The 20738-nt window shown below is 51.2% G+C and overlaps 1 protein-coding gene across 2 annotated transcripts in view; it reads left to right on the forward strand.

The window, feature by feature from the left end:
- MRPL54 (mitochondrial ribosomal protein L54) overlaps positions 1-20738 on the forward strand; it is a 28374-nt gene that overhangs the window by 2017 nt on the left and 5619 nt on the right. For both annotated transcript variants that reach the window (XM_075864162.1, XM_075864154.1), the window contains exon 3: positions 14789-14945. In XM_075864162.1, coding sequence (XP_075720277.1) covers positions 14789-14945 — 157 coding nt within the window. The remainder of the gene's footprint in view (positions 1-14788; positions 14946-20738) is intronic.

Below are 20738 nucleotides of genomic sequence, written 5' to 3' on the forward strand. Positions count from 1 at the left end.
AACCCCCCCCCCCCCTCCCGTGGGTGTCACACAACCCCCCCTTGTAGATAGTGCCTTTTTTTACAGCCCCCCTGTAGATGATGCCATGCAGCCCCCCTGTAGATGACGCCATGCAGCCCCCCTGTAGATGACGCCATGCAGCCCCCCCTGTAGATGACGCCATGCAGCCCCCCCTGTAGATGACGCCATGCAGCCCCCCCTGTAGATGACGCCATGCAGCCCCCCCTGTAGATGACGCCATGCAGCCCCCCCTGTAGATGACGCCATGCAGCCCCCCTGTAGATGACGCCATGCAGCCCCCCCTGTAGATGACGCCATGCAGCCCCCCCGTAGATGACGCCATGCAGCCCCCCCTGTAGATGACGCCATGCAGCCCCCCCTGTAGATGACGCCATGCAGCCCCCCCTGTAGATGACGCCATGCAGCCCCCCCTGTAGATGACGCCATGCAGCCCCCCCTGTAGATGACGCCATGCAGCCCCCCCTGTAGATGACGCCAATCAGCCCCCCCTGTAGATGACGCCAATCAGCCCCCCCTGTAGATGACGCCAATCAGCCCCCCCTGTAGATGACGCCAATCAGCCCCCCCTGTAGATGACGCCAATCAGCCCCCCCTGTAGATGACGCCATGCAGCCCCCCCTGTAGATGACGCCATGCAGCCCCCCCTGTAGATGACGCCATGCAGCCCCCCCTGTAGATGACGCCATGCAGCCCCCCCCTGTAGATGACGCCATGCAGCCCCCCCTGTAGATGACGCCATGCAGCCCCCCCTGTAGATGACGCCATGCAGCCCCCCCTGTAGATGACGCCATGCAGCCCCCCTGTAGATGACGCCATGCAGCCCCCCCTGTAGATGACGCCATGCAGCCCCCCCTGTAGATGACGCCATGCAGCCCCCCCTGTAGATGACGCCATGCAGCCCCCCCTGTAGATGACGCCATGCAGCCCCCCCTGTAGATGACGCCATGCAGCCCCCCCTGTAGATGACGCCATGCAGCCCCCCCTGTAGATGACGCCATGCAGCCCCCCTGTAGATGACGCCATGCAGCCCCCCCTGTAGATGACGCCATGCAGCCCCCCCTGTAGATGACGCCATGCAGCCCCCCCTGTAGATGACGCCAATCAGCCCCCCCTGTAGATGACGCCAATCAGCCCCCCCTGTAGATGACGCCAATCAGCCCCCCCTGTAGATGACGCCAATCAGCCCCCCCTGTAGATGACGCCAATCAGCCCCCCCTGTAGATGACGCCATGCAGCCCCCCCTGTAGATGACGCCATGCAGCCCCCCCTGTAGATGACGCCATGCAGCCCCCCCTGTAGATGACGCCATGCAGCCCCCCCTGTAGATGACGCCATGCAGCCCCCCCTGTAGATGACGCCATGCAGCCCCCCCTGTAGATGACGCCATGCAGCCCCCCCTGTAGATGACGCCATGCAGCCCCCCCTGTAGATGACGCCATGCAGCCCCCCCTGTAGATGACGCCATGCAGCCCCCCCTGTAGATGACGCCATGCAGCCCCCCCTGTAGATGACGCCATGCAGCCCCCCCTGTAGATGACGCCATGCAGCCCCCCCTGTAGATGACGCCATGCAGCCCCCCCTGTAGATGACGCCATGCAGCCCCCCCTGTAGATGACGCCATGCAGCCCCCCCTGTAGATGACGCCATGCAGCCCCCCCTGTAGATGACGCCATGCAGCCCCCCCTGTAGATGACGCCATGCAGCCCCCCCTGTAGATGACGCCATGCAGCCCCCCCTGTAGATGACGCCATGCAGCCCCCCCTGTAGATGACGCCATGCAGCCCCCCCTGTAGATGACGCCATGCAGCCCCCCCTGTAGATGACGCCATGCAGCCCCCCCTGTAGATGACGCCATGCAGCCCCCCCTGTAGATGACGCCATGCAGCCCCCCCTGTAGATGACGCCATGCAGCCCCCCCTGTAGATGACGCCATGCAGCCCCCCCTGTAGATGACGCCATGCAGCCCCCCCTGTAGATGACGCCATGCAGCCCCCCCTGTAGATGACGCCATGCAGCCCCCCCTGTAGATGACGCCATGCAGCCCCCCCTGTAGATGACGCCATGCAGCCCCCCCTGTAGATGACGCCATGCAGCCCCCCCTGTAGATGACGCCATGCAGCCCCCCCTGTAGATGACGCCATGCAGCCCCCCCTGTAGATGACGCCATGCAGCCCCCCCTGTAGATGACGCCATGCAGCCCCCCCTGTAGATGACGCCATGCAGCCCCCCCTGTAGATGACGCCATGCAGCCCCCCCTGTAGATGACGCCATGCAGCCCCCCCTGTAGATGACGCCATGCAGCCCCCCCTGTAGATGACGCCATGCAGCCCCCCCTGTAGATGACGCCATGCAGCCCCCCCTGTAGATGACGCCATGCAGCCCCCCCTGTAGATGACGCCATGCAGCCCCCCCTGTAGATGACGCCATGCAGCCCCCCCTGTAGATGACGCCATGCAGCCCCCCCTGTAGATGACGCCATGCAGCCCCCCCTGTAGATGACGCCATGCAGCCCCCCCTGTAGATGACGCCATGCAGCCCCCCCTGTAGATGACGCCATGCAGCCCCCCCTGTAGATGACGCCATGCAGCCCCCCCTGTAGATGACGCCATGCAGCCCCCCCTGTAGATGACGCCATGCAGCCCCCCCTGTAGATGACGCCATGCAGCCCCCCCTGTAGATGACGCCATGCAGCCCCCCCTGTAGATGACGCCATGCAGCCCCCCCTGTAGATGACGCCATGCAGCCCCCCCTGTAGATGACGCCATGCAGCCCCCCCTGTAGATGACGCCATGCAGCCCCCCCTGTAGATGACGCCATGCAGCCCCCCCTGTAGATGACGCCATGCAGCCCCCCCTGTAGATGACGCCATGCAGCCCCCCCTGTAGATGACGCCATGCAGCCCCCCCTGTAGATGACGCCATGCAGCCCCCCCTGTAGATGACGCCATGCAGCCCCCCCTGTAGATGACGCCATGCAGCCCCCCCTGTAGATGACGCCATGCAGCCCCCCCTGTAGATGACGCCATGCAGCCCCCCCTGTAGATGACGCCATGCAGCCCCCCCTGTAGATGACGCCATGCAGCCCCCCCTGTAGATGACGCCATGCAGCCCCCCCTGTAGATGACGCCATGCAGCCCCCCCTGTAGATGACGCCATGCAGCCCCCCCTGTAGATGACGCCATGCAGCCCCCCCTGTAGATGACGCCATGCAGCCCCCCCTGTAGATGACGCCATGCAGCCCCCCCTGTAGATGACGCCATGCAGCCCCCCCTGTAGATGACGCCATGCAGCCCCCCCTGTAGATGACGCCATGCAGCCCCCCCTGTAGATGACGCCATGCAGCCCCCCCTGTAGATGACGCCATGCAGCCCCCCCTGTAGATGACGCCATGCAGCCCCCCCTGTAGATGACGCCATGCAGCCCCCCCTGTAGATGACGCCATGCAGCCCCCCCTGTAGATGACGCCATGCAGCCCCCCCTGTAGATGACGCCATGCAGCCCCCCCTGTAGATGACGCCATGCAGCCCCCCCTGTAGATGACGCCATGCAGCCCCCCCTGTAGATGACGCCATGCAGCCCCCCCTGTAGATGACGCCATGCAGCCCCCCCTGTAGATGACGCCATGCAGCCCCCCCTGTAGATGACGCCATGCAGCCCCCCCTGTAGATGACGCCATGCAGCCCCCCCTGTAGATGACGCCATGCAGCCCCCCCTGTAGATGACGCCATGCAGCCCCCCCTGTAGATGACGCCATGCAGCCCCCCCTGTAGATGACGCCATGCAGCCCCCCCTGTAGATGACGCCATGCAGCCCCCCCTGTAGATGACGCCATGCAGCCCCCCCTGTAGATGACGCCATGCAGCCCCCCCTGTAGATGACGCCATGCAGCCCCCCCTGTAGATGACGCCATGCAGCCCCCCCTGTAGATGACGCCATGCAGCCCCCCCTGTAGATGACGCCATGCAGCCCCCCCCTGTAGATGACGCCATGCAGCCCCCCCCTGTAGATGACGCCATGCAGCCCCCCCCTGTAGATGACGCCATGCAGCCCCCCCTGTAGATGACGCCATGCAGCCCCCCCTGTAGATGACGCCATGCAGCCCCCCCCTGTAGATGACGCCATGCAGCCCCCCCCTGTAGATGACGCCATGCAGCCCCCCCCTGTAGATGACGCCATGCAGCCCCCCCCTGTAGATGACGCCATGCAGCCCCCCCCTGTAGATGACGCCATGCAGCCCCCCCCTGTAGATGACGCCATGCAGCCCCCCCCTGTAGATGACGCCATGCAGCCCCCCCCTGTAGATGACGCCATGCAGCCCCCCCCTGTAGATGACGCCATGCAGCCCCCCCTGTAGATGACGCCATGCAGCCCCCCCTGTAGATGACGCCATGCAGCCCCCCTGTAGATGACGCCATGCAGCCCCCCTGTAGATGACGCCATGCAGCCCCCCTGTAGATGACGCCATGCAGCCCCCCTGTAGATGACGCCATGCAGCCCCCCTGTAGGTGACGCCATGCAGCCCCCCTGTAGGTGACGCCATGCAGCCCCCCTGTAGGTGACGCCATGCAGCCCCCCTGTAGGTGACGCCATGCAGCCCCCCTGTAGGTGACGCCATGCAGCCCCCCTGTAGGTGACGCCATGCAGCCCCCCTGTAGGTGACGCCATGCAGCCCCCCTGTAGGTGACGCCATGCAGCCCCCCTGTAGGTGACGCCATGCAGCCCCCCTGTAGGTGACGCCATGCAGCCCCCCTGTAGGTGACGCCATGCAGCCCCCCCTGTAGGTGACGCCATGCAGCCCCCCCTGTAGGTGACGCCATGCAGCCCCCCCTGTAGGTGACGCCATGCAGCCCCCCCTGTAGGTGACGCCATGCAGCCCCCCCTGTAGGTGACGCCATGCAGCCCCCCCTGTAGGTGACGCCATGCAGCCCCCCCTGTAGGTGACGCCATGCAGCCCCCCCTGTAGGTGACGCCATGCAGCCCCCCCTGTAGGTGACGCCATGCAGCCCCCCCTGTAGGTGACGCCATGCAGCCCCCCCTGTAGGTGACGCCATGCAGCCCCCCCTGTAGGTGACGCCATGCAGCCCCCCCTGTAGGTGACGCCATGCAGCCCCCCCTGTAGGTGACGCCATGCAGCCCCCCCTGTAGGTGACGCCATGCAGCCCCCCCTGTAGGTGACGCCATGCAGCCCCCCCTGTAGGTGACGCCATGCAGCCCCCCCTGTAGGTGACGCCATGCAGCCCCCCCTGTAGGTGACGCCATGCAGCCCCCCCTGTAGGTGACGCCATGCAGCCCCCCCTGTAGGTGACGCCATGCAGCCCCCCCTGTAGGTGACGCCATGCAGCCCCCCCTGTAGGTGACGCCATGCAGCCCCCCCTGTAGGTGACGCCATGCAGCCCCCCCTGTAGGTGACGCCATGCAGCCCCCCCTGTAGGTGACGCCATGCAGCCCCCCCTGTAGGTGACGCCATGCAGCCCCCCCCTGTAGGTGACGCCATGCAGCCCCCCCCTGTAGGTGACGCCATGCAGCCCCCCCCCTGTAGGTGACGCCATGCAGCCCCCCCCCTGTAGGTGACGCCATGCAGCCCCCCCCCTGTAGGTGACGCCATGCAGCCCCCCCCCTGTAGGTGACGCCATGCAGCCCCCCCCCTGTAGGTGACGCCATGCAGCCCCCCCCCTGTAGGTGACGCCATGCAGCCCCCCCCTGTAGGTGACGCCATGCAGCCCCCCCCCTGTAGGTGACGCCATGCAGCCCCCCCCCTGTAGGTGACGCCATGCAGCCCCCCCCCTGTAGGTGACGCCATGCAGCCCCCCCCCTGTAGGTGACGCCATGCAGCCCCCCCCCTGTAGGTGACGCCATGCAGCCCCCCCCCTGTAGGTGACGCCATGCAGCCCCCCCCCTGTAGGTGACGCCATGCAGCCCCCCCCCTGTAGGTGACGCCATGCAGCCCCCCCCCTGCAGGTGACGCCATGCAGCCCCCCCCCTGCAGGTGACGCCATGCAGCCCCCCCCCTGCAGGTGACGCCATGCAGCCCCCCCCCTGCAGGTGACGCCATGCAGCCCCCCCCTGCAGGTGACGCCATGCAGCCCCCCCCCTGCAGGTGACGCCATGCAGCCCCCCCCCTGCAGGTGACGCCATGCAGCCCCCCCCCTGCAGGTGACGCCATGCAGCCCCCCCCCTGCAGGTGACGCCATGCAGCCCCCCCCTGCAGGTGACGCCATGCAGCCCCCCCCCTGCAGGTGACGCCATGCAGCCCCCCCCCTGCAGGTGACGCCATGCAGCCCCCCCCCTGCAGGTGACGCCATGCAGCCCCCCCCCTGCAGGTGACGCCATGCAGCCCCCCCCCTGCAGGTGACGCCATGCAGCCCCCCCCCTGCAGGTGACGCCATGCAGCCCCCCCCCTGCAGGTGACGCCATGCAGCCCCCCCCCTGCAGGTGACGCCATGCAGCCCCCCCCCTGCAGGTGACGCCATGCAGCCCCCCCCCTGCAGGTGACGCCATGCAGCCCCCCCCCTGCAGGTGACGCCATGCAGCCCCCCCCTGCAGGTGACGCCATGCAGCCCCCCCCCTGCAGGTGACGCCATGCAGCCCCCCCCCTGCAGGTGACGCCATGCAGCCCCCCCCCTGCAGGTGACGCCATGCAGCCCCCCCCCTGCAGGTGACGCCATGCAGCCCCCCCCCTGCAGGTGACGCCATGCAGCCCCCCCCCTGCAGGTGACGCCATGCAGCCCCCCCCCTGCAGGTGACGCCATGCAGCCCCCCCCCTGCAGGTGACGCCATGCAGCCCCCCCCCTGCAGGTGACGCCATGCAGCCCCCCCCCTGCAGGTGACGCCATGCAGCCCCCCCCCTGCAGGTGACGCCATGCAGCCCCCCCCTGCAGGTGACGCCATGCAGCCCCCCCCCCCGTAGGTGACGCCATGCAGCCCCCCCCCCCCCGTAGGTGACGCCATGCAGCCCCCCCCCCCCCCGTAGGTGACGCCATGCAGCCCCCCCCCCCCCCCGTAGGTGACGCCATGCAGCCCCCCCCCCCGTAGGTGACGCCATGCAGCCCCCCCCCCGTAGGTGACGCCATGCAGACGCCCCGCCCCCCGTAGGTGACTCCATGTAGCCCCAACCCCCCAAAAAAATCCGACCTACATTGTGTCCTACAAAAGACATGTATCCCCTATCCACAGGAAGTCCGAGGTTTGTGATGGAGAACTTCAGGGGGCTTTCAGTCCCCCGTTCTCCTTATTGCTGCCAGCGATCACACATGTATCCCCTATCCTGTGGATAGGGGATACATGTCTTTTGTTTAATGGCAGAGCGGAGAGATACCTCCCTGCTCTGCCGTAGTGTTCAGTGGCGTCGCGCTGTAGTAGAAATAGCGGCTGGTAGCGGAGCCTCCGGCCATGGTGGGGGCCTGTGCCGGCGGGCGACACGGGCCCCCTCATGCCGCGGGCCCCGTAGCAGCCGCTACGGCGGTAGTTACGCCACTGGACTGAACGATGGGTCTTTACATTTAGGGCGCATTCACATGGGCATGTTTTTCAGGCAATGTAGGATACGTATATTTTTATATATATATATATTTATTTTTTTCCTAAATCAGGAGCAGTTTGTAAAAAGTATACAGATTCTGCCAGGACTGAAAATGCAGCCATCAGAATGCAGCAATTTTACTATTTATTTCCTTCATGTATGACCGTGATCTGTTTAATGTCTGTCGTCAATATACAATGGTTGCTGAATACATTAAATTGGTTGTCTGAGTTTATTTTATTTTTTAAAACTAGCCCTCTTCTTTGTTAAAATTGTCTGTTTAGAATACTTATGGAATCACTTTACAAAGTGCATCTTTATCATGATGTCTGTAAAGTGATAAAGTTGATGCGCCAACTGGTGCCTCTCGGCCAATCAAGTGTTTCAGGGCACTGTTCAATGGCATCAATTATCAAAATGCATCTTAAAAAGTTTCCATTTAAAAAAAAAACTCCCTTATGGGTGCACCCCACACAGCTGAGAGCTCACGTCGCCCCCCTCTTCCACAGTGATGACCCCCTTCATGCAACTTTGCAACACTTGGTGATTTGTTTGCAAAAATGTCAATAAAGCATCTGTCAAAAAAAATGCCTGACTAAATAAAGATGACCTCCAGTAATAACAAAACTTTCCACTATGGGTGTAGTGATCATTTTGATCTCACAGGTGTTTCATAGAATTTATTAGAATTGGGCAGTGAAAATAAAAACAATTATTTTTCTTCAATAAGATGTAGCTTTAGCTCAAAATTTTTCATTTTTTCAACAAATAAAGGAAAAAAAAAACCCCCCAACATTTGTAAAGCAACTTCTCCCGAGTACGGCAATACCACATTGGTGGTCATAAACTGCTGTTTGGGCACACGGCAGGGCTCAGAAGAGGAGGAGCGGCATTTGGCTTTTAGAGTGCAGATTTTGCTGGATTGGTTTCTTGACATCATGTCGCTTTTGCAAAGCCGCTAAGGTACCGGTACAGTGGAAACTCCCCAAAAGGGACTCCATTTGTGATACTACACCCCTTGAGGAATTAATCTAGGGGTGTAGTGAGCATTTTGACCCCCACAGCTGTTTCATAGATTTTATTTGAATTGGGCAGTGAAAATAAAACTTACATTTTATTTCCAATAAGACGTAGCTTTAGTGCAAAATTGTAAAAAAAATAAAGCAGAAAAAGAACCCCAATGTTTGTTAAAGGGAATGTGTTGCCAGAAAAACATGTTTTTTTTTTAAAAATTAAACATTTAGTGTGTGGGTGATTAAACATTGTTCAAATTTTTTTTATTTTTTTCGCGAGTCAGGAAATATTATAAATTATTTCTAATTTATAATACTACCCATTTTTGGTCACTAGATGGAGCTAGTTCCCAAAATTGCAGCATTGCAACATTGGGTTAAAAGCCCTCGCTCTAGTGAGCTCTCAGCATCCCCCCCCTCCTTTATCCTGGCTAGTGCCGGGATAAACGAGGGGTTTGAAAGGTTTAACCTCCTACACTGTGTCGCCATTTTTTGAGGTAACCCACAGTGTAGTAGGTTTACATACAGTAGTAAACACACACAAACACTAACATACATTGAAATCTCTTACCTGCTCCTGCCGCCGCGGCTCCCTCCGGCCCGTCCGCTCCGTTTGCTGCCGCTGTTCCATGTGCACAAGTCCGGAAGCCGCGACCGGAAGTAGTAATATTACTGTCCGGCCGCGACTTCCGGTCCACAGGAAAATGGCGCCGGACGGCGCCAATTTCGAATAGGACTGTGTGGGAGCGGCGCATGCGCAGTTCCCACACAGACGCCGTACACGGCAGTCAATGGGACGGGTGCCGTTCGCAGTCCCTATGGGACTGTGGCTGCCGTATTCCATGTCTGTGTGTGTCGTTAATCGACACACACAGAAATGGAACAAAAAATGGCAGCCCCCATAGGGAAGAAAAAGTGTAAAAATAAGAAACAGTAAAACACAAACACACAAATGAATATAAACGTTTTTATTAAAGCACTAACATCTTTAACATATAAAAAAATTATTTGTGATGACACTGTTCCTTTAAGCAATTTCTCCCGAGTATGGCAATACCCTATATGTGGTTATAAACAAATTTTTGTGCACACGGCAGGGCTCCGAAAGGAAGGAGTGCCATTTGGCTTTCGGACTACAGATTTTGCTGGATTGGTTTCTGGTCGCAAAACCCCTGTGGGACCAAAACAGTGGAAACCCCCCATTTTGGAAACTACACCCCTCAAAGTGTTCACCTAGGGGTGTAGCGAGCATGTTAACCCTGAAGGTGTTTTGCATAAATTAGTGCGCACTCGATATTGCGGAGTAAAAATTGGATTTTTTCAATAGATATGCCAATATGTGGTGCCCAGCTTGTACCACCATAACAAGACAGCTTTCTAATTATTATGCTGTGTTTCCCGATTTTAGAATCACCCTACATGGGGCCCTAATATTTTGCCTGGACATTTGACAGGGCTTAGGAGTGAGAGAATACCATGCGAAATTGAGGCCTGATTTGGCGATTTTCAGAGAATTGGTTCACAATTGCAGAGGCTCAGATGGGAAATAATAAAAAACGGCCCAGAAGTGACCCCATTTTAGAAACTACACCCCTCAAGGCATTTATTAAGGGGTGTAGTGAGCATTTTCACCCCACAGGTCTTTTCCATAAATAAATGCACTGCGTATGGTGCAAAGTAAAAATTTAATTTTTTTTCCCCAGAATTGCCAATTCAGTGGCAAATATGTCTCCAGTTTATGCCACTGGAGACAAACATCCTAACAATTGTTAAAAGGGTTCTCCAGGCTATAGCCGTGCCATATATGTGGAAGCAAACTGCTGTTTGGGCACAATGTAGGGCTCAGAAGGGTGGGAGCGCCATTTGGCTTTTGGAGCGTGGATTTTGCTTGGTGGTAGTTTTGTTTGGAGTTTTACTGGTGTTTCAGTTTATAATGTGGGGCATATGTTAGCTGGGCAGAGTACATCAGGGGCATAGTCAGGGGGTATAATAATGGGGTAAACAATAAAATAATCCATAGATGTGTGGTACGCTGTGACACAATCCGTTCTGCACAGGCCGGTGTCGCACTGATATATGGCGTCCTTTCTTATCCCCCTTTAGGTCCACACTCCGAACCTTTGCAGTTTGGGGAATTTTGCTAGGAAGTGTTTTCCTGGTATAATACGGGCACCCTCGCTTCTAGCAGATATGTTTGGGCCCCCCCTTCCTTGTTCCCTAATTTTAGGGCCCGATAAATCGCCTCTTGAAACAGACGAAATGTTCCCCTCTGATCTGCACAACTGCATATTTTTTATTTCCTGACTTATGGAAGCCTTAACTAATTTTATTTTTTCATAGACGTAGTGGTATGAGGGCTTTTTTTTTGCAGGACGAGCTGTACTTATTATTGGTACCATTTTGGGGTACATGCGACTTTTTGATCACTTTTTAACCTATTTTTTGAGAGGCAAGGTAACCAAAAAAACTGCAATTTTGCCATAAATTTTTTTTTTTTTTTTTTTATACAGCGTTCACCATGCGTTATAAATTACATGTTACCTTTATTCTGCGGGTCAGTACGATTCCGGCGATACCTAATTTATAGAACTTTATTATGTTTTACAACTTTTTGTACAATAAAATTACTTTTGTAAAAAGAATGTACTTTCTCTGTCGCCAAGTTGTGAGAACCATAACTATTTAATTTTTTCGTCTTCGGAGCTGTATGTGAGCTTGTTTTTTGCAAGACGAGCTATAGTTTTTATAGGCACCATTTTTGGATACGTGAGACTTTTTGATCACTTTTTTATTTCAATTTTTGTAGGGCAAAGTGACCAAAAACCAGACATTCTGGCAGTATTTTTTCTTTACGCTGTTCAACGCGTGGAATAAATAACATAATATTTTTATAGTTTAGGCCGTTACGGTCGAGGCGATACCAAATATGTATGGTTTATGTTTATTTATTTTTTTCAATAATAAAGGACTTGATAAGGGAGAAAGGGCGATTGTGTTTTATATTATTACTTAAAACTTTTATTATATTTTTGACAACTTTTTTTTAAATTTTTTTTTTCACTTTTTTTTTTTTACACTTTACTTTAGTCCCACTAGGAGACTTGAAGGTCCAACTGTCAGATTTTTTTTCTAATACATTGCACTACCTACACCTACGGTTGCCATTGCAGCCCCCGACACCCCGGCGATTTAATTGCTGGGGTGTCGATGAGCTGCAAACACCTTAAAGGGAATGTGTCGCTAGAAATGTTTATTTTTTTATTTTTTTAGTTAAACAGTTAGTGTATAAGTGATTAAACATTGTTCTAATTTTTTTTATTTTTCAGGAAATATTATAAATTAGATTCTAATTTATAACATTTCCCAGTGCTGGTCACTAGATGGAGCAATTCCCAAAATTGCAGCATTGGCATGTGGTAAAGCAACCACATTGCTTTATGCTGCAAAATTTGAGAATACTCACTCGCTCTAGTGAGCTCACAGAATCCCCCCTCATTTATCCTGGCTAGTGCCAGGAGAAAGGAGGAGATTGAACGGTCAAACCTCCTACACTGTGTGTCGCCATTTTTTGAGCTAACACACAGACACACAGTGTAGTAGGTTAACATACAGTAGTAAACACACAGTAAAACACGTACATACACAGACCTAACTTACCTGCTCCTGCCGCCGCCGCTCCCTCCGGTCCGTCCGCTCCGTCTGCTACCTCCGCTCCAAGTGCACAAGTCCGGAAGCCGCGACCGGAAGTAGTAATCTTACTGTCCGGCCGCGGCTTCCGGTCCACAAGAAAATGGCGCCGGACGTCGCTCGGCCGAAGACCATCAATTTGGACTATGTGGGAGCGGCGCATGCGCCGTACCCACACAGACGGCGTACAGCATAGTGGATGGAACGGGCCCCGTTCGCATTCACTATGGGACTGTATGTGCCGTATTCCATGTCTGTATGTGTCGTTATTCGACACATACAGAGATGTGAAAAAAAATGGCAGCCCCCATGGACAAGAAAAATAAAAAAATGTAAAAGACAAACACAAATAAAAAATTGTTTTAATAAAACACTAAAAGCGAATTGATCTAAAAAAAATTTTTCCAGCAACACTCGTCCTTTAAATGTAGCGATCGGTCTTGACGGCTGCATTTAAGGGGTTAATGGCGGGGATCGAAGCTAACTTCGGTCCCCGCCGTTACAGCAGGATGTAAGCTGTCAGATACAGCTGACATCTGGGGAGGATGGCACTGACTCAGCTTCTGAGCCGGTGCCAAACATTTGGCGTAAGTATACGACATTTTGCGGGAAGCACTGGCTTTCCATGTCGTATACTTACGACAAATGTCGGGAAGGGGTTAAACATGCAATTTCAAGGGGTGCGCAGTTCACACATGTCTGCATCTACAGGCCCATGTCTTCCAAAAAGATTACCAGAATAAGGGTATGTGCACACACACTAATTACGTCCGTAATTGACGGACGTTTTTTTTTGGCCGCAAGTACCGGACCGAACACAGTGCAGGGAGCCGGGCTCCTAGCATCATACTTATGTACGATGCTAGGAGTCCCTGCCTCGCTGCAGGACAACTGTCCCGTACTGTAATCATGTTTTCAGTACGGGACAGTTGTCCGGCAGCGAGGCAGGGACTCCTAGCATCGTACATAAGTATGATGCTAGGAGCCCGGCTCCCTGCACTGTGTTCGGTCCGGTGCTTGCGGCCGAAATACGTCCGTCAATTACGGACGTAATTAGTGTGTGTGCACATACCCTAAGAATTCAAAGCTTGGTTATAAGATAAAAATTTGTTAAAGTAACAACCGCACACAAAAAAAGTGATTTTTAAGGATGCAGTGTTAATAAGCAAAAAAACACACAGTAGGAGGAGAGAGGGAGCAGGGTTTATGTACCTCTACATAATCATGCAGTATTCATATTTTAGGAATAACTCTTTATGGCTTAGGACCTGTTCACATCAAGTTTGCCTTCCGTTTGGTCTTTCTGTTCATCTGTTCGGTCAGATGAACGGAGAGAAACAGAAAGTATAATTTCCGTTGGCAATACCATGGATTTCAATGGTATTTTTATTTGTTTCAGCTGGTTTCAGTTTGCCTCTGTTCCACTAGGTTTCCGTTTTTTTTTTGACTGAAAGAATAGCATAGCACGCTACTCTGTTGTTTACTTAAAAGAGAAAAAACGGAAACCTAGCAGAACAGACGCAAACTGAATTAAGCTGATTAAAAATACCATTGAATTCAAAGGTATTGCAAACGGCAATGGTACTTTCTGTTTTTCTTTCCATTCATCCGTTCCTCCGACGGAACAGATGAATGGAAAGACCGGAAGGCAAAAACGTGAAGTGAACAGGCCCTTCGTTTTTCTGGTACAGCAATACATAAATTGTTAAAGAGGCTCTGTCGCCACATTATAAGTGCCCTATATTGTACATGATGTGATCGGCGCTGTAATGTAGATTACAGCAGTGTTTTTTTTATTTATTTAGAAAAACAATCCATTTTGACGGAGTTATGACTTATTTTAGCTTTATGCTAATGAGTTTCTTAATGAACATCTGGGCGTGTTTTACTTTTTGACCAAGTGGCGAGTAATCTCGCGAGATTACGCTGTAAACTGTCATTTCAAACAAGATTACGCTTGCTATGCTTTAGTGTCAGGATTGTGTTAGCGAAGTGTCAGGATTGTGAATAGACATCCCGTCCTGGCTGGAGGTAATGTATATTCATTATCAGGACACTGCAGTAACGTTATAGTGTGTTTATGTGGCTGCACATAGCGATATAACTATATCGCTATGTGCTGTGTAAATGATTGGAGAGAAGTGTATGACGCTGATTGATCAGCGTCATACACTCCTCTGTACAACGCCTACTTGGTCATATAGTAAAACACGCCCAGTTGTCCATTGAGAAACTCATTAGCATAAAGCTAATATAGGTCATAACTCTGTCAAATATGATTGTTTTTCTAAATAAAAAACACTGCTGTAATCTACATTACAGCGCCGATCACATCATGTAGGAGATAGGACACTTATAATCTGGTGACAGAGCCTCTTTAACATAATTCAACATTAGTCAAGATGTACTGTAAAAAAATATTTAGTCATATAATATATTTGAGGCATATAATGTGTAATAATCCACGTTTACGTTATAACTATAGGGAATTACATTCTCATTATCATTACAAATCCTACTTGGAAATGACCATGTCCTTTTCTTCACAGTTATTAAAGGAAAGGGAAAAGGATTTGTTAAAGAGATCCAAAAAGGACCTGAAGTTTGTAAAGACCCGGCTATCCTGACCACGCATGCCATGGGAGTGAATATATACAAGTCTGGATCAGATGTTAAGCTGAAGGATGACTCTCAGTATCCAGAATGGTGATTCACTCTTTCCTCCATTGTTTTCTACACAACACTGAGAAAGTGCACTAGAAAATAAGCCATCACAAAGTAACGGTGGACCCTCAAATCTTAAATGGTAACTACGCTTTCATCAAACTTTTGATATATCTGAGACATATGAAAAGTTTGGGATGGTGGGGGTCCGTGTGCTGTGACCCCCACTGTTGCTGAAACTAAGGTGCAGTAGCATTCAGCTAAGCGCTTTGCACCTTTGGTTGTGATCAGTGCCCCCTGTCAGGCTGAAGACGGCTCTCATGGAACATCTATGTGAGCTGTCTTCAGGCTGACTAGGAGCTACTGCACCTTCATTTCAGCAACTGTGGGGGTCTCAGCACCCGGACCCCCACCGACCCAAACTTGTTACGTGTCTCTATGATACATCAAAAGTTTGATGACAGTGCAGTCACTATTTAAAACTTGTCAGCAAAAGACTGGGGTACATTGGACCTATCATGAGAAATTTATTCTCTAGACCCATACTCTAGCTATATAGAACAAGTACATGTGTGTTAGCATGTGCGAGGAGCTGGTGTAGATTTCCACTATAATTTACCCTGGTTTATACTGCCAAAAATGATAATAAATTTGTCAGGCTGTAGTGGCCACGCCCATTACCTGAAAGTTCCGAGGGTGGCGCAAATAGGCAAAGTCGCCGTTTGCACCACAAATTGCAACTTTTGGGCCCTTTTGCCAGAAAACTGGTGTAGAAAGATTGATAAATGACCCCCTTAAAATTGTATTCCTGTCATGAGCATTTATGAATCTATCCACTGGCGCTAAATTCCTCTTTAATTTAATGTGTCCTATAAAGCTTATCAAACCTATGTAACAGGCCTGAATAATTCCCATTCAGATCTAGGGGCCAGCTTGAATAAGTTAGGAGCCAGCAAGAGGTTTAGTCTTAAGGCCCAACGTATTGCACTATATTATCTGCGCCATCTATGCTGGTATTTTCGGGAAAAATCGAGCATCTCATCAATTCCACTTCATGTAAATGAGGATTTATAATACCCCACTACATGCATTGTACTGTACTTTGGTGTGGACTGTGCCAGCAGAGTACAATTACAACCGCTTCAGAAACCTCCATTCATCGGCTGTTATCGCCAGGGGAATTTGTGGCTGACTATACGTTTTCTCTGCAGCAAATGTAGTATGTTCACACGCTTAAGAAAAAACGTCTGAAAATACGGAGCTGTTTTCAAGGGAAAATAGCTCCTGATTTTCAGACGTTTTTTAAGCCACTCGCGTTTTTTACGGCCGGTTTTGGAGCTGTTTTTTCTATAGAGGTTATATGGAAAAACGTCTCCAAAAACGGCTGAAGAAGGGACATGCACTTTTTTTTCGCAGCCGTTTTTTTTATGTGGCTGTCGGAACAGAACGCCGTTTCTCCCATTCTGCTTCCGTTTACTGCCCGAAAAACGGCCAAAAATAAGCCGTGTAAACATACCCTTCTATACTGGGGAGTTAAAGGAATGGCTGTCCGTGCAATACATGGTGGGGCCGTGTTCTCCAGAGCGAGAGCTACGTGTTGCAGCAGCTCTTTGCTCTGGCTAGTAGAGCCGAGCGTGGGACCCCCTTCTTTGATGTCCATATGTTCTAATAGGACACACAGAAAAGGGTTGTCTTGATGAGACAAGCCGTTTAACCTCTTAGAGACACAGCCATTTTTTTTTTTTCATTTTTGTTTTTCCATTGTCGTATTCCAAGAGCCATAACTATTTTTTTATTTTTATAAAAAAAAAAAAAAAAGTTATGGCTCTCAGAATATTGGAAACAAAACAATTTATTTCAATCAATCGATTGAGCGGTGTTAGGGCTTGTTTTTTTGCGGGGCGAGATGTCCTTTTTCTTTTCAGGTAGATGCGACTTTTTTTTTTTTTTATTCAATTTTTTTGGAGAGACGAGAACCAAAAAATAGCAATCCTTGCAGCATGATTTATTTATTTTATTTTCTTCTACATCGTTTATCCGGCAGGTTAAATAATGTGATATCTTAATAGTTCAGAATTTTATGGACCCAGAAAAAACAATTATGTTTACTGTTTTTATTGCTTACATAATTTTTTGTGCCAGATGGGACTTTTTTTTTTCAATTTAAAAAAAAAAAAAGTTCAAGTCCACCTAGGGGACTTTACCATTAGATTGCTAATGCAATACACTGTAATTCTTATGCATTGTTGTTTATTGCCTTTTATCTGTGCTCTACTTATAAGCCTTCTCAGGCTTAATAGTGGGGCACTGATAACGGACCTGGAGGCTTTCAATAGGCCTGCAGCTGCCGTGGCAACTGATAGGCAGCGCGCAATTTTTACGGGGAGCGCGATCAGGGGCTATCTAACCACTTAGATTGCATCTGAGGCGTTAAACATCTAGATTCAAATTTATATCTCATCCTGGCAGTTGCAGGCAGGTGTCAGCTGTTTGAATGCCCGTGCCATATATTGTGATACTGTACATGTGGTGTAATAGTACACTAGATGTCGTCAAGGGGTTAAACAGTGGCAGATTGCCCTCATATACCATACCATCCAAGTTCCCTATACAAACATTTCCAGCAGAGCACTGCTTCCCCATACTACTCTATGGAGATATGAATACAGCCAAGACATCGTAACAGATCACTTTGCGGCATTAGTTACAGGGGAGCATGGGGGGGGGGGGGGGAGAAGAATGACATGAACAACGTGAGAGAAACAAGGGTGGGGAGCGTGACGAAAGAGACCAGGGGAGGTGATGATGTAGTAATCTAGTACATGACAAACACAGCGTTATATAAGCCATTATTATTACTAGCATGGCCTAACTGAAAAACAGTAAAGGAGCAAGTGAGGAGGTAGGTAGGTCTTGTGGCCCTGTTTAATTGAGCATTTATTCTGCATTTGAAAAACAGAGACTCTCCCCTAAAAAGGTAGATTATTACATTAATCACCTCAGAATTTTGGATTTACAAAGAAAATCCTGTACAAAGGGAAATGACAAACTGCTTTCCTGAGACAGAAATATTATCAGCCAATGTATAATTGGGCTTCAAAAGGAAGTGGAATATCTAAAACTACACCAGCAGTGACTGATCTGGAAAAGAATATATATCCCTAGTAATTGTAAGCATTTATATATTGAAATTAGGGCTGGGCAATTAATAGAAAAAGAAATTCAGCGCAATTAACCAACCAAGTAGTAAAAGGCAATGACTCATCAGAGAAAGTTGAAAGAGACTGGTAGTGTTTTATAACAGCTAGGGGGATGTCAATCAAGCATGGAAAGGTGGGTGTCACATGGGGTACGTGGACCCACTGGGCCGTACCGCCTTGATGGTATGGCAGCTGGCCAACAGGTCACAGTCTATAGTTTGTATAGTGTACCTGTGGTAACTCCGACAGTAGCAAGACAGGCTCGGCTGGGACTAGGCGCCAGGCAGGCACCAGGCGTGGCGTAGCAGTACAGGCGTGGAACACAGCACAGCACGACTTCAGCCCAACACGGCACTTGACCAGGATCGCACGGGTTGCAGGTAGCCGGAACGGGGAACACTGGGAATTGGAAAACACTAGGAGACCATTTGTATAGACATACTAGGATAACGACAACAAGGCTCAGCCAAGATAGGAAGGGGCAGAGCCCTTATAGTCCAGGGTGCTCTGGAGGCAGTCCGCTCAATCTCACACCAGTGTGCACTCCAAGGCTGGCTGAGCTCGCGAGCGCACCCTGGTGGTCACTGTGGAACAGGACGACCGCATGTCCAGACATCTCTGGAGAGAAGGCGTCGACCGGATGGAAGGAGTTCGTGGTCAGCGACCACAGACGTTACAGTGGGTTTGGAGGCAGGACTAACCAAGCTCAGTGTGTATGTGTATATATATATATATATATATATATATATATATATACTCGGCACCAGAATCAAGCTCGGTACATATACACAGCACCAGAATCAAGCTCGGTACGTATACACAGCACCAGAATCAGGCTCGGTACGTATACACCGCACCAGAATCCGGCTCGGTACGTATACACCGCACCAGAATCCGGCTCGGTACGTATACACCGCACCAGAATCCGGCTCGGTACGTATACACCGCACCAGAATCAAGCTCGGTACGTATACACAGCACCAGAATAAAGCTTGGTACGTATACACCGCACCAGAATCAAGCTTGTAACGTATACACCGCACCGGACTCAATCTCGTAACGTATACACCGCACCGGAATCAAGCTCGTAACGTATACACCGCACCGGAATCGAGCTCGTAATGTATACACCGCACCGGAATCGAGCTCGTAACGTATACACCGCACCGGAATCGAGCTCGTAGCGTATACACCAGAATTAAGATTGGTATGTATACACCGCACCAGAATCAAGCTCGGTTTGTATACACCGCACCAAAATCAAGCTCGGTACGTATACACCGCACCAGAATCAAGCTCGGTACGTATACACCGCACAAGAATCAAGCTCGGTACGTATACACCGCACCAGAACCAAGCTCGGTACGTATACACCGCACCAGAACCAAGCTCGGTACGTATACACAGCACCAGAACCAAGCTCGGTACGTATACACAGCACCAGAACCAAGCTCGGTACGTAAATACAGCACCAGAACAAAGCTCGGTACGTAAATACAGCACCAGAACAAAGCTCGGTACGTAAATACAGCACCAGAACAAAGCTCGCTACGTAAATGCAGCACCAGAACCAAGCTCGCTACGTAAATCCAGCACCAAGCTTGCTACGTAAATACAACACCAGCACAAATATAGCTCAATTTAGTGCAACCCCGGTCGTATAGGTTTGTACTGCGTAAAACTACAGAGTTGCTGTTTCACAAAAAAAAATCATACCACCCATCATCTCGCTGCAGATCATACAGTGACTCCAATATTGATTACAGCAGAATAAACATTTACACTGTGACTCACAGGCAGTGGCGGATTAAGTAGACCATGGGCCCTGGGCTGTTCCACAAGCTTGGGCCCCCTTCACCACCACCGCCCTGCCACGCAGTGTCTATATTAAACACCACCTTTCATCATTGACAAATGAGTGCTACGATTCCCCTGATCAAAGGGCTGCGTCCCTACATACTGACAGTCTCCAACCATCGCTGACAGTAGCACACTGTGTAGGGACACATCCTCCTGACAAGGGGAATGGTAACACGCATTTGTCTATTAGTCCTGGGCACACAAAGACTTTATGTGGAATACAAGGATTTCCGATAACAGACATGTCAGGAGAGGTGACAGATCTATAAATGCTATGACTCACAAGTGATGTCTTCACTGATGGGTCATTCTCTTTTCTTCTCCATCTGACACAGACCGTTATGGCGACTTCTCCTGATGACTGCAAAGTTTCCTGATGAGAAATCTTTTCCCCTTGATTCTGTAGCCATTTTCAGCGTCTATAGCAACATAAAAATTCAGAAATCAAACACCCTAAATTGTCTTATACCCCAGACCCCTAAGCAAATTAAGACCCCCAGGCCCATACATTAACTCAAACCAATAAATTCAGTCCCCAAGGGGTAACTAAACTTTTAAAAAACATGTGAGAGTGATATGTCAGAAGTTTTGATCGATGGGGATCCCAGCATTGAGACCACCACCGATCACTAAAACAAAGCAGCAGGAGTGCTCGGGTGAGCGCTGTTCCACTTAATTTCTGATTGTCTTTCCTCGGCGCGGTGTACGGACTCATAGACTTTCTGTTGTGCCCATACACCGCTTGCTCGGCTATCAGAGGAAAGATGATCAGAAA

Source organism: Rhinoderma darwinii, chromosome 1 (genome assembly GCF_050947455.1).
Source record: "Rhinoderma darwinii isolate aRhiDar2 chromosome 1, aRhiDar2.hap1, whole genome shotgun sequence".
Lineage (NCBI taxonomy): Eukaryota > Metazoa > Chordata > Amphibia > Anura > Rhinodermatidae > Rhinoderma > Rhinoderma darwinii.